Source organism: Lithobates pipiens, unplaced genomic scaffold (assembly GCF_037356315.1).
Source record: "Lithobates pipiens isolate NorthernLeopardFrog02 unplaced genomic scaffold, aLitPip1_a1.2 Scaffold_27, whole genome shotgun sequence".
Lineage (NCBI taxonomy): Eukaryota > Metazoa > Chordata > Amphibia > Anura > Ranidae > Lithobates > Lithobates pipiens.
In genome coordinates this window covers 71,739,874-71,752,462 of record NW_027507788.1, presented here as the reverse complement: position 1 = coordinate 71,752,462, position 12,589 = coordinate 71,739,874, and the positions used below count along the sequence as shown (strand labels likewise).

General features: G+C 39.5%; 1 protein-coding gene across 4 annotated transcripts in view; it reads left to right on the top strand.

Annotated features, from left to right (window-relative positions):
- The first annotated feature begins 2,574 nt into the window (after positions 1-2,574).
- LOC143933920 (uncharacterized) overlaps positions 2,575-12,589 on the top strand; it is a 325,420-nt gene continuing 315,405 nt past the window's right edge. The window contains exon 1 of one of the 4 annotated variants that reach the window (XM_077457074.1): positions 2,575-3,481. In XM_077457074.1, coding sequence (XP_077313200.1) covers positions 2,884-3,481 — 598 coding nt within the window. In that variant the 5' untranslated portion in view covers positions 2,575-2,883. The remainder of the gene's footprint in view (positions 3,482-12,589) is intronic. The other 3 variants (XM_077457075.1, XM_077457077.1, XM_077457076.1) reach the window with 3 other exon arrangements.

Below are 12,589 nucleotides of genomic sequence, written 5' to 3'. Positions count from 1 at the left end.
GCCCCGATGTGCCCCAATGTGCTCCAATATGCCCTAATATGCTCCGATGTGCCCTGATGTGCTCCAATGTGCCCTGATGTGCTCCAATGTGCCCTGATGTGCCCCCACCATTCTTCTCATTTACACATATGACTGCTAGAACAGATAAAAAGACATTTAGGGAAATTGATCAAAATTGGAGCAAACTGAATCTGGAGCAGTTGCCCATGGCAACCAATCAGCTTCTCTTCAGTTTGTTCCGTTAAGATTTGAAAATACAAGAGAGAAGTGGATTGTCTGCCATGCATCCCTGGTCCAGTTTTCGCCTGATCACCCCACACTGTTTGGGGTCACCAGGGATGTGCGGAGAGCACATGCTTGGTAACACCAAACAATTTCCAGTGACCCCGCACATCCCCAGTGACCCCGTACAGTGTGGGGGATAAAAACTAGAGCAGCTGTGCATGGCAGCCATGTGCTCATTATGAGGGGCTCCCACCATCCCTGTGCTGTGCTGACTTCCTCCTGGGGCTGTACCCCTGCTGTGCTCAGTATGTCAGCACAGGAATGGTGGAAACCCCTCATAATGAGCACAGCAGAGGTACAGACCCAGGAGGAAGTCAGCATAGCACAAGGATGGTGGGAGCCCCTCATAATAAGCAAAATGACTGAGTCGTCGATGCGACGACAACTGATCCAAAATTCGTAAACAAAAGTTCGTATTGCGTACAAAATTCGAACGCATGGCAATTCGTACTTCGGATCCTCCCGAACTTACGAATTTAGGGAAATTCGTACGAATTTGCAATTCGTACGAAATTAATTGCACATGTCTAATGCAGGTAGGTTAATTGGCTTCTGTCCAAAATTGGCCCTAGTATATGAATGGGGACCTTGGATTGTGGGCTCCTTGAGGGTAGGGACCGATGTGAGTGTGCAATGTACAGGGATAGGGACAGTTGTAGACACTCACTCAGGTTGAACTGGATGGACTGGTGTTTTTATTCAACCTTACTAACTATGTATGTAAGATATGTTAAGGAGCTGTAATGGACAGGATACATCCAAATGGGATGTCAATGTTTTAAAAGTTTTGTTTCGGTGTATAGTTTGTAAGTATATAAAGCACATGGCAGAAAACATATTTTTTCACTGCATATGCAAACGCTACTTCATGGATGTGTCTTGCTTATCCTTTACCACTCACTTGCCTCTACGCATATGTGCCATATTAGCTTAAAATTTGAATTTGCACGTGCTACCTTTGCTTTGTCCATCCACTGTTGAAAAACGTTATAGCTGTGGCATTAAAATCACAGTGAATGCCAGCAAATTAATTTGAAACTAGGGATGGGAATGTGTCTGGCTTCAACCTTTTTTCAAATATTGTAAATAAGTTCCCATCAGTGGTGGCTCGTAATGCAGACTGCCCCTCTATCCCTTCTATCCGTGCAAGCACCAGACATATGAATTTCAATGGGGTTTTTTTTCTTTGGTTTTTTAATCAGAGGCTCTAATAGGCTTCAAAAAAGGATAGGCTCGGGACACAGAGCACTGTGCCCCGAGCCCACCCAGTTGTGTGACAATAGTGAATACATTTTTATTGTCACACTGATTCTCCTCCTGGCCAATCAGGAAGCATGTTATGAGAATGATTTCCCAATTGGCCGAAAGGAAAAGCGATTCTATTGGCCTAGGAGGAGGAGGGTGGAGGCACATGGCCACTGTGATGCCGAGACATAGGGAAAGCCGTCGCCCGGAGGTAACCGACCGACCACGGGGGGGGGGGGGATGCACTGTTTACCACCCCCCAAAAACATAACACCAGCAGCCACTGGTTCCCATGGGATCTAGGTTCCCTTGATTTTAACTATTATAGTAATTTCGGAAGCAATGGTTTTTATTTATGACAGGAAAAAGTTTTTTTTTTTTTAACTCAAAATAATAATGCTATTTAGTAATGCTTAAATGTGTGCTACAGGATTTTAATAAACCTAATTTAAGCTACATGTAATTGTCAGCCAGAATATTGGAAGATTGTAGTCTTTGTTGAAATTTAACACTTACCAAGTTTATTTTTCTCTTTGCGTTTCTATTGAAATTATAGTGATGTCCCCAAATTATCAGTAAACTCTTATAATAAACTAATTAAGCTCTTCAATCTCTCGCTTGTTCCATATTACACAGATATAAACACATATACAGAGAGAGAGAGAGAGAGAGAGAGAGAGAGAGAGAGGAAAAAAAAAAAGACAGAAATTCATATGGGTATGACATCAAGTAGAAAGCCTCACAACTTTTGATCATTATTACCTGCTAAATTATTATTTAGAGAAGGTTTAGAGAAAGTTGAAAGGGGTGTTCACAATCAGGATGTTCTTGTCACAATGAAAAGCCCTAGTAGAGACTGATAAGTCCTAAGAATAGCTGTCCAATTAAGGTGTCTCTGAGTTACTAGCAAGTTTTCTCAGGGCTGTCTTCTGTGACCTTTTGCACCGTGTGGATCACAAATATGGTCATGAAGGGATATGTGCCATCATCTCTTTCTATATTAGCGGCATTGAAGGGCTGGAAAAAAGTCCCTTCCTCTGCAGCTATTGGTTCAGAGACAGAAAGTGTATTTTGTACATCTGCTGCTATCAATCAACTAGCCTTGTGCACAGGTCTCTTTTCACAGAGCAGTTTTCTTCTTCAGTGTTGCTGTTCTTGACTGATTTCTAGCCCGTCATCTCCCAACCAAGAAATCTTTTTATTGGATTATTTTTCTGTGAACTGGTTCTTCAAACTCGGAATTGAGCTGATTGCAACTTTTCTTCATATTGTGATCCTGAGAGTCAAGTCAAAAGACACAGTGAGTCTGCTGCTGGACAGATCCAAGACTTCATTACTCTTTTTTGTACCAGGATGGCCTCACAAAAAGTGTGGCTGTTGTGCCTTCTGGTCACAGTTATTTGCTCATTCCAGGCAAAGTTATTGCCTGGGGTACATGGACAGGTGCAAGCTGTAGGCCAAGAGCATGATGACGATGATGATGATGACAATGATGATAATGATCATGTCACCCATGATGAAGAAGACAACGATGAAGATGACGACGATGATGATGACGATGATGATGACGACGACGATGATGATGACGATGATGATGATGACGACGATGATGAGGACGACGATGATGATGATGATGACGATGATGACGACAACGACGATAATGACGATGATGGTGATGATGACGATGATGATGATGATGACGACGACGACGACAATAAAGATGATGGCGATGATAAAGATGATGAGGACGATGATAAAGATGATGATGATGATGACGATGATGGCGATGATGATGATGACAACGACGACGATGATTACGACGATCAAATTGTAAAGAAACATGATGATGACAGCGATGATGACGACAATGATGATGATGATGACGATGATGACGACAATGATGACCAAGCAAAAAATCAGGAAGATGACGACGATGATGATGATGATGAAGGTAACTAAGACTAAAGTATTTCATACTTTACACAAACCAAACACTAGGGATCATCTCTCAAATATAATTGCTCACTCTAGTAGAAAAATAGTTTCAATATTTTTCTACATTCAAAAAACCAAAAGAAATCATTCAGTGAAGTGTTAATTGTGTACTAGCAGCATTAGCTCACAGGCTTTATTTAACCTATGGCTGCTGGCATGAACGGGATACCTAAAATGAGATTGCATTGAGCCTTTGCTGCTTTTGCTGTGCCCTTTCTTGCTTTCATTAACTGCAAACTTTCACTGGGACATTGAATTGGACTGGACAGAATTTCTGAATTACTGGAAGGAACTTGCCTGAGTCCTGGTCACAGTTGGGATCCCACAAATAACTTTAATATTCTATTTCTGGGTTACAATAATTTTATGAAAAAGTGAATCTGACAATGAGGTTCAGATAGAATCAGTAAATCATTAAAAAAAAGATCAGATTCACCATCAAAGTGCTATAACTGTAAAAATATGGTTTTATTGGCATTTTTCAGATACCTTGGTCTAGTATTAGGTTCTTGGCTCTTTAATGATAACTAGAAAGGTCATTGGTTATTCAAACCTTGAAGAGAAAATGTTAACCCTGGTGCAGACTCTAATGTTGTTTGTATGGTCACCACAAGTAATTCATTTTACTGATCTAGTTGCCTGGAGTTATATTTCATATACTTACATCTTTCATGTATTAATGATTATAATATTTTCTAAACCTGTTCAAACCTGTTCTCAGTTTTAAAGACAGAATATTATTAGGCAAGAAATTATACGTAAAATCCATTTGTGCTGATGTTTAGACCTTTTATGGCTGATTCACAAAATACAGAAAAGTTTACCATTACTTCCTGTTCAGCTTACAAATGTTCCACTAGACCGGAAGTGAGGGAATAATATCTGCAGCAGGGTCACTGATTAATTTTGAATACAGTAAGGAAGGGTTAGACCTCTGTATACGTTTTTCTGTGCCTTCATTTAGGAGGTTCACCCTCTTCAACCTACTAGACATTATTGTAAAGAGGACAAAAAGGAATGGTTAATTCCAAACAAGACACGAGAAGAAATCTACTAATGGAAACTCCGACAAATGTATAACAGGGGATTTTCTCTCAGTTCTTGTTATGACTCTGGGTTAAAGGAAATGCCTTTAAGCCCAGGTTCACATTGAAGCAATTTGGCATGTGATTTGACATGTCAAAACGCATTCCAAAATGGCTGCTATTGCTGCAATGACACCGTCTAAAAAGGTGCAGCGCCAACTTTTCGGCGCTGCACCAATTCCCAAAAGTAGTTTCTGTACTACTTTTGGCGACTTTGGGGGACAATTTCCATAGACATCTGTCAAATCACCCCTGAATTCGGACTGTGTTTTGCCGGGTTGAAATCGTACGAGTTCAGCTGAACTCGCACAATTTTCTAACCTGCTCCAATGTGAACCTAGGCTAAAGGGAAAAAAAAAGAACAGAGGCTTTTAGCACTCCCTGTTCTATCCAAAACCAAAGCTAACATTTGGCTATGCATACATCTTAGATATGCGTGAATCTTTTTTTAGCTCCCAGTAGCATGAAAGTAACTGCATATTGACTGTTTCTCACTCTGCAACATACTAATTTGATTATTTTGCAAATGAAGCAAATATAACAAGTAATAAAGCTACTCCATGTTATATGTTACAATTAAAATTCCCCATTCGTGTGAATGCTTTTATAAACAATCTATTCAATGTATACAAAAAGAAGGCCCTTTGCACTGCATAATGGTTAAGAAATCTAGAGGACATTGTACATAAATTGAACAATCAGATTGTAAGAATTGAGTACTCCTAGATTTCTTTCTGAAGGGAGGAAACATCCACTTTCTTGCATTGTATGGCAGGACTTTATTACAGGACAGTAGGATATCAATAAAAGCCAGGCAATTGGTAACAACACCCCTGTTGGTACTAGCTGCCTGGCTGCAATTCTGGCCTACTGGTTTCAATACTGTGTAAGTGGCTGACCGTGCACAGACCTTTTATTTGTTTCAAATTGGTTTTGCACTTCCTTACAAGTCTATGGAGTTGCAACAATTCCCTTGAAGCAGGTCAAATGCAGAATTAGATCTACTGAAAGTCCAACGCCCCCTATCATGTATATGGGATTAAAGAATTTATGAATTTAAGGAATAAGAAATCTATACTTTTTTTATAATTTATTGCTATTCTAGTGCCATGTAAAATATGATGTGGTGCCTACATTTCAAACCAAAGTAAGTCCAATTTATTATTATTTGGAATGGCTAGTAATTTAGTGATGACATTTCTTTATATTTATATTCTGTTTTGTACTTCACATTATTGTAAACCTAAAACTTTTTATTAACACTCACACCTAAGTGGAGCAATGAGCCTTCTGGATAACCTTGGTATACGATAGATCTGATATGAGTTTAATTCCAACCACATCACTTATATAAAACAGAATTTTGTTTCAAGACCTGCCAAAATCTTCCTTTTCTGATACCTGAACATGGAAGCATACAAGCATAACTGTAAAGAAAACCCTTAGCCCTTGTACACACGGTCGGAGAATCCGTCGGAATGTGTCCTATCGGACCGTGTTGTCAGATAATCCGACTGTGTGTGGTATGCATCGGACTGATTCCGTCGGAATATCCGTCGGACCCAATTTTCCAACTTGTTGGAAATATTTCCCGACCAACTGGTTCGAACCGGACATACTCCGATCATGTGTAGAGAATTTTGATCGGACCAAGTGCCACGCATGCTCAGATCAAATTACTAGATCAAAGCTATTGGCTACTAGCCTGAACGTAGTCCCATCGTAACGAAATTACGTCATCACGTTCTGAATGATCGGATTTTTCGACAACTTAGTCCGACCGTGTGTATGCAACAGTTTTGGACAAGATCTGACGGACAAAATCCGACGGACAAAATCCAACGGATTTGGTTGTCGAAATCTCCGACCGTGTGTACAGGGGCTTAGACAAACATCCTTCTGCTGGCCCTACGCTGAAAGATTTTTAGGATACTGTATTCTAACAGGCACATGAATGGATGCAGATGATATTTGATCAACAAACACAGCAACCGCCAGCACAAGGGACACTTTTTATTAACATACCATCCCTAGTGCTGATTTCTTTTTTTTTAATCACTAAATGTAAGCTTTAGCACACAGCGCATTTAGAGGGGGGCCCCACTTCCCATACCTGAAATGCTGGCTGACTTTTAGGTATTGCTAGACATCATGTCACCCTTTAGGTTGGGCCAACATGGGAATTTTAGTGGCCTAATCGTGCCACAAAATCTTTACAATTAATCGCTAAAAGTAGTGATTGATCACTATACATCTATGATGTAAGTTGCAAAAGCAGTATGTTTATCCAACTAAGGCCAGCCATAGATGGATTAAAATTCGGCCAATTCAACAGTTCAATTAGTTGAACTGGATGGACTTGTGTCTTTTTTCAGCCAGATTAACTATGTAACTGTGTAACAGGAACCGGTCAAATTTCGACCAGTCTATGAACAGGCTGGTTGTACTGAAGTCAATTCATTGATCGACTTCAGTAGAACCAGCCTTTAAGGTTTTTTTTCTGTGTGATCACTGTCGGTGGCTGCATAACTGCTGTAATCATTGTATTCTGACAGCTAGGAGACCTCCTGCTGTCAGAATACAATAGAGCTGCAGGCTGGATTCCCCCATCAACACTGACTGTGCTGATGGGGAAATTAAGCAATTTTCTTTCCTACAACCCATGGCTGAAGGAAAGAAACTTGTATAAATGTTTGGTTTAGGGAAGCCATACTCACCTAAACAAAAGGAATTGATAGATTTCTCCATCCATGCTAAACAGCACGGATCGTAAAAATCTCCCCTGATGGCTATTGTATTCTGATTACTGCTGCTTCTGTAGCTTTCAGAATACCAGAACGGTGACTGTGTTTGACTGACTGCAATCACTGTTCAACTGAGAATTTTCCTTTGAGTTTCAGATCAAAGTTTGTCTGGGTGGTGCTGATAGCCATGTATGGGCAGCATTATTTACACAGAGCTCACACTGTGTGCAACTAATCACTTCTGCATGCATCTTGTAGCTGCGTGTAGCTTATATCATAGGGAACCATTTGTTTTTATCTATTTATCACATTCAGCGCAGTCAGTGAGTGACATTTGAGCTGCACTCTGTATACAGTGCCTTGAAAAAGTATTCAGACCCCTTGACATTTTCCACATTTTGTCATGTTAGGCCGCGTACACACGGGCGGATTGTCTGCCCAACTAAGTTCGTCAGACAATCCAACAGACAGTCCGTCCAACTTTTAAATGAACGGACTTGACCACACACGATGAACAGACAGTCCGCTGAAAGCTTGCACGATGACGTGTACAGCACGTACGACGGGACTAGAAATACGACGTCCAATACACTGCAATGCAACCTTCGGCGTGTAAATCCTTTCTGAGCATGCGCCATACTTAGCAATAAAATACATTTACGTTTTTGGTTGTAAGGCCGCGTACACACGGGCGGATTGTCTGCCCAACTTAGTCCGCTGAAACGTGTTTCAGCGGACAATCCGCTCGTGTGTGGGCTTCAGCGGACTTTTTCAACGGACAGTCTGACGGACTAAGTCTTTCGGAATTTCCGTAATTTTGTCCGTCCAAACTTGGTTTCAGCGGACAGTCCGCTCGTGTGTAGGCAAGTTGGACGGACAAAATTACGGAAATTCCGAAAGACCTAGTCCGTCAGACTGTCCGCTGAAAAAGTCCGCTGAAGCCCACACACGAGCGGATTGTCCGCTGAAACACGTTTCAGCGGACTAAGTTGGGCAGACAATCCGCCCGTGTGTACGCGGCCTTACAACCAAAAACGTAAATGTATTTTATTGAGATTGTATGTAAGACAGACACAAAGTGGCACATAATTGTGAAGTGGAAGAAAATGATAATTTGTTTCCAAATTTTTTTTACAAATAAATATATGAAAAGTGTGGCGTACATTTGTATTCAGCCCCCCTGAGTCAATACATTTCAGAATCACCTTTCGCTGCAATTACAGCTGCAAGTCTTTTTGGAGATATCTCCACCAGCTTTGTACATCTAGAGAGTGACATTTTTGCCCATTCTTCTTTGTAAAAGTTCTGTCAGGTTGGATGGAGAGCGTCTGGGAACAGCAATTTTCAAGCCTTGCCACAGAGGCTCAATTGGATTTAGGTCTGGACTTTGACTCGGCCATTCTAACACATGAATATGCTTTGATATAAACCATTCTATTGTAGCTCTGGCTGTATCTTTAGGGTTGTCCTGCTGGAAAGTGAGCCTCCTCCCCAGTCTTAAGTCTTTTGCAGACTCTAACAGGTTTTCTTCTAAGATTGCCCTTTATTTGGCTCCATCCATCTTCCCATCAACTCTGACCAGCTTCCCTGTCCCTGCTAGAAAAAAACAGCAGCCCCACAACATGATGCTGCCACCACCATGTTTCACAGAGGGGATGGTGTGTTCAGGGTGATGTGCAGTGTTAGTTTTCCGCCACACCTAGCGTTTTGCTTTTAGGCCAAAAAGTTCAAATTTGGTCTCATCTGACCAGAGCACCTTCTTTCACATGTTTGCTCTGTATCCCACATGGCTTTTCGCAAACTGCAAATAGCACTTCTTATGGATTTCTTTCACCAACGGCTTTCTTCTTGCCACTCTTCCATAAAGGCCAGGTTTGTGGAGTGCATGACTAATAGTTGTCCCGTGGACAGATTCTCCCACCTAAGCTGTGGATTTCTGCAGCTCCTCCAGAGTTACTATGGCTGCTTCTGTGATGAATGCTCACCTTGCCCGGCCTGTGAGTTTAGGTGGACGGACATGTCTTGGTAGGCTTGCACTTGTGCAATACTCTTTCCATTTTCGGATAATGGATTGAACAGTGCTCCATGAGATGTTCAAAGCTTGGGCCTTTTTTTATAATTTAATCCTGCTTTAAACTTCTCCACAACTTTATCCCTGACCTATCGGGTGTGTTCCTTAGCCTTCGTGATGCTGTTTGTTCACTAAGGTTCTCTGACAAACCTCTGAGAGCTTCAGAGAACAGCTGTATTTATACTGAAATTAAATTACACAAAGGTGGACACTATTTACTAATTAGGTGACTTCTGAAGGCAATTGAATTCCACCAGAATTTAGGCATCAGAGTAAAGGGGGCTGAATACAAATGCCCCACTTTACACATTTTATTTGTAAAAAAAATTGAAAACCATTTCTCATTTTCCTTCCACTTCGCAATTATGTGCCACTTTATGTTGGTCTATCAAATAAAATCCCAATAAAATACATTTAAATTTTTGGTTGTAACATGACAACATTTGGAAAATTTCAAAGGGTATAAATACTTTTTCAAGGCACTGTAGATGCAAGTCATGAGCCACCCTGCCTTCAAACCATTTTACAACCAAAGTCCTCCTAGTGGCCCACCCCAAACAGAACGAATGTATCTGCAGAATATTAAAATATATATATATATATATATATATATATATATATATATATATATATATATATATATATATATAACAATAGTGTCCTGTTCACTATTTTGGTAAAGAACTGAGAAAACGTGCAACTTTTTTTTACATGCAGAGATTTTCTGGTTTTAAACCTGAACAAGTTTTATACATGTTCTCAAATGTAGAGTAAAAAGTGATTTACTGCAAAATCATGGCAGAATTTCATGTCAAATTACAAATTTAAACCAGAAAACAATACAGAATAGGAGCGCAAGATCAAAATCGAATAAGAATCCAAGATAATTTTAATTGTTGATTAAAAAAGTCATACAAAAATATCAGTTTGTTCGTTCACTCCAACACACTACATTGGTGTACAAAGAAAAAATATGAGGCAGACAGCATTTTATTGTGCTGCGGGTCTGATGAACTTGCAGTATTGTGTGTTTCACATGCATTAAATTAAGAAGTTATTTGATTTTGAGTAGGCTGCAGCACCCCCAAATAGCACGTGTTGCTTTTTTTAACACCGTACATAGGTGTGGTGCATTACAACGTACATGCACTGCATTTTTATGTTAGTGCGTTGGGGTGCCATTCAAATTAGCTTTTGTGATAAAGTGCAATAGAATGCACATTTCACAGTGCTCTAAAGCAATTATTCAGTGTGCAACAACCCTAAAAGTAATACATATTTAATTTACATTTTCACAAGGAGTGGTTTAATCTTGTAGTCGATCTTCCTGCATGTAACCTAGACTCCGCCCATTTCAGTGTTTGCCTTTGACTAATAGCCAACAACTGCAATGAGAACTTGAGAAGCAGCTGGTTAACCTACTGTTTGAAATAGATCTGCAGATCTGTCCTATTAATAGTATACTTATAAATGAGCCATTCAGTTTGTCTGCCTGTAGCCATTACACTTGTGGTGTACAATAATATGTTTAATGCATTAAGCATGTTCCTGCATTAGAAGCACAGAGGATATATGAAAAAATAGGACAACGCTGCAGAAAACCATGGATTTTGTGTTTTTGCCTGATGCAAGTTCCATTGAAATTAAAACACGTCAACATGGATTGTAATGCAGATGTTAAAATACATGTCAATGCACATCATCATACATCATAATGCACAAAAATGCAAGTTGACATACATTGATGTGCAATGTAGGGACCTAAGACAAAGTAATGTGAGTTAACATGTGTTTTGTTGTGTTTCTAATGATTTCAATGGCAAATGCATTAGCTATAAAATTGGCAAAATGCAAATATGTGACTCCAGCAACGGGGGACTGGTTCCCACTTAAATGACCATTATATGAATTACAATCTTCTAAAAGGCTTTGTGCAAATGAGTTGAAATAGCATTCATTAATGACTATGTGAAGGGTTTTAATGATATTTAAAATGGTATATACACAAGCAATTTTATTAAACACAGATGTTTTTCCATGCGGTCATCAATCACATTCAAACCTGTAGATTACAGCTGACAATTACTGTCAGTTTAGAATCTGATTGATTCCTGTGGGTTAGTACACACTGTTCTTAGCATCCTTATTTGTGTGAATAAGGATGGTTTTACATACATGTTTGTGAATGTTAATAGCAGCTCTTTTACATAATGTAAATTTTAATTTAGTATTTTTTTAAACTAAATGTACATTATACCCTGCATAGATTTTCTGTGTTATGGGTGAATGCTGTCAGTAAAAACACACACTTGCTTCTTATCTTCTGGGACTCCAGCAGTGAGATGTCTCCAATTTGCAACTTATCCCAATCCCTACCATGTAGTCTCACTCCTCTTGCTGATTTTAGGACAGAACTCAGAAAAATATTCTGGTACATGGGCTGATTGGTAGTGCAGGAGCAGAGATCCAATTGTCAGAGTTCTTTATCAATGTAAAAATCTGTTCGCTGATTTGGTTTGCCAGCACCAACCTGCACTGGACTAATGCCATTGTTTTATGAGAAAAAAAATAATAATCGCGCAATGGATTCGACTTTTAAAAAACTGGCTTCTGGTTTGCACTGAAGCATGTACAGTCCTCTCTGGAATGGAATTGGTTAACCTGATTAAGCTTGTCTTTCTGTCTGTACTTTTTTTAAAGTGGAAATATGGTCACAGCGCAGCTGTTGCAAATCTCTCTGGCCATTTCAATAAATGCTTCAACCGAGTAACACATTGTCCAGCCTTCTTAATTGTGTAACGTGTGCCTATGAATAAGGTATTCATATTACTTTGACGGAAATTGTTAAATTATAAAATCATACATTTTTAGTCTGGCCAGATGCAATTGAACGTTTTTAAATGCAGTTCAAATACGTATGGAATTTTTAAACTGTATTTTAATAAGCCTAATTCACACCACTGTGGTGTGTTCATGTGCATGAAAACAGTAAATCCTGTATTTTTTGCAAGTTAACACACCACAGATTCATGTAAATGCCACTCAGTTAAAAAAAAAAAAAAGTGAAAATATTGTCAAAAATGCATTGTAATGCATTACAAACAGATACAGTTAAACATTTTTAATTGTAGTTCAAACATGTATGCAAGAAAAATGAATGTATT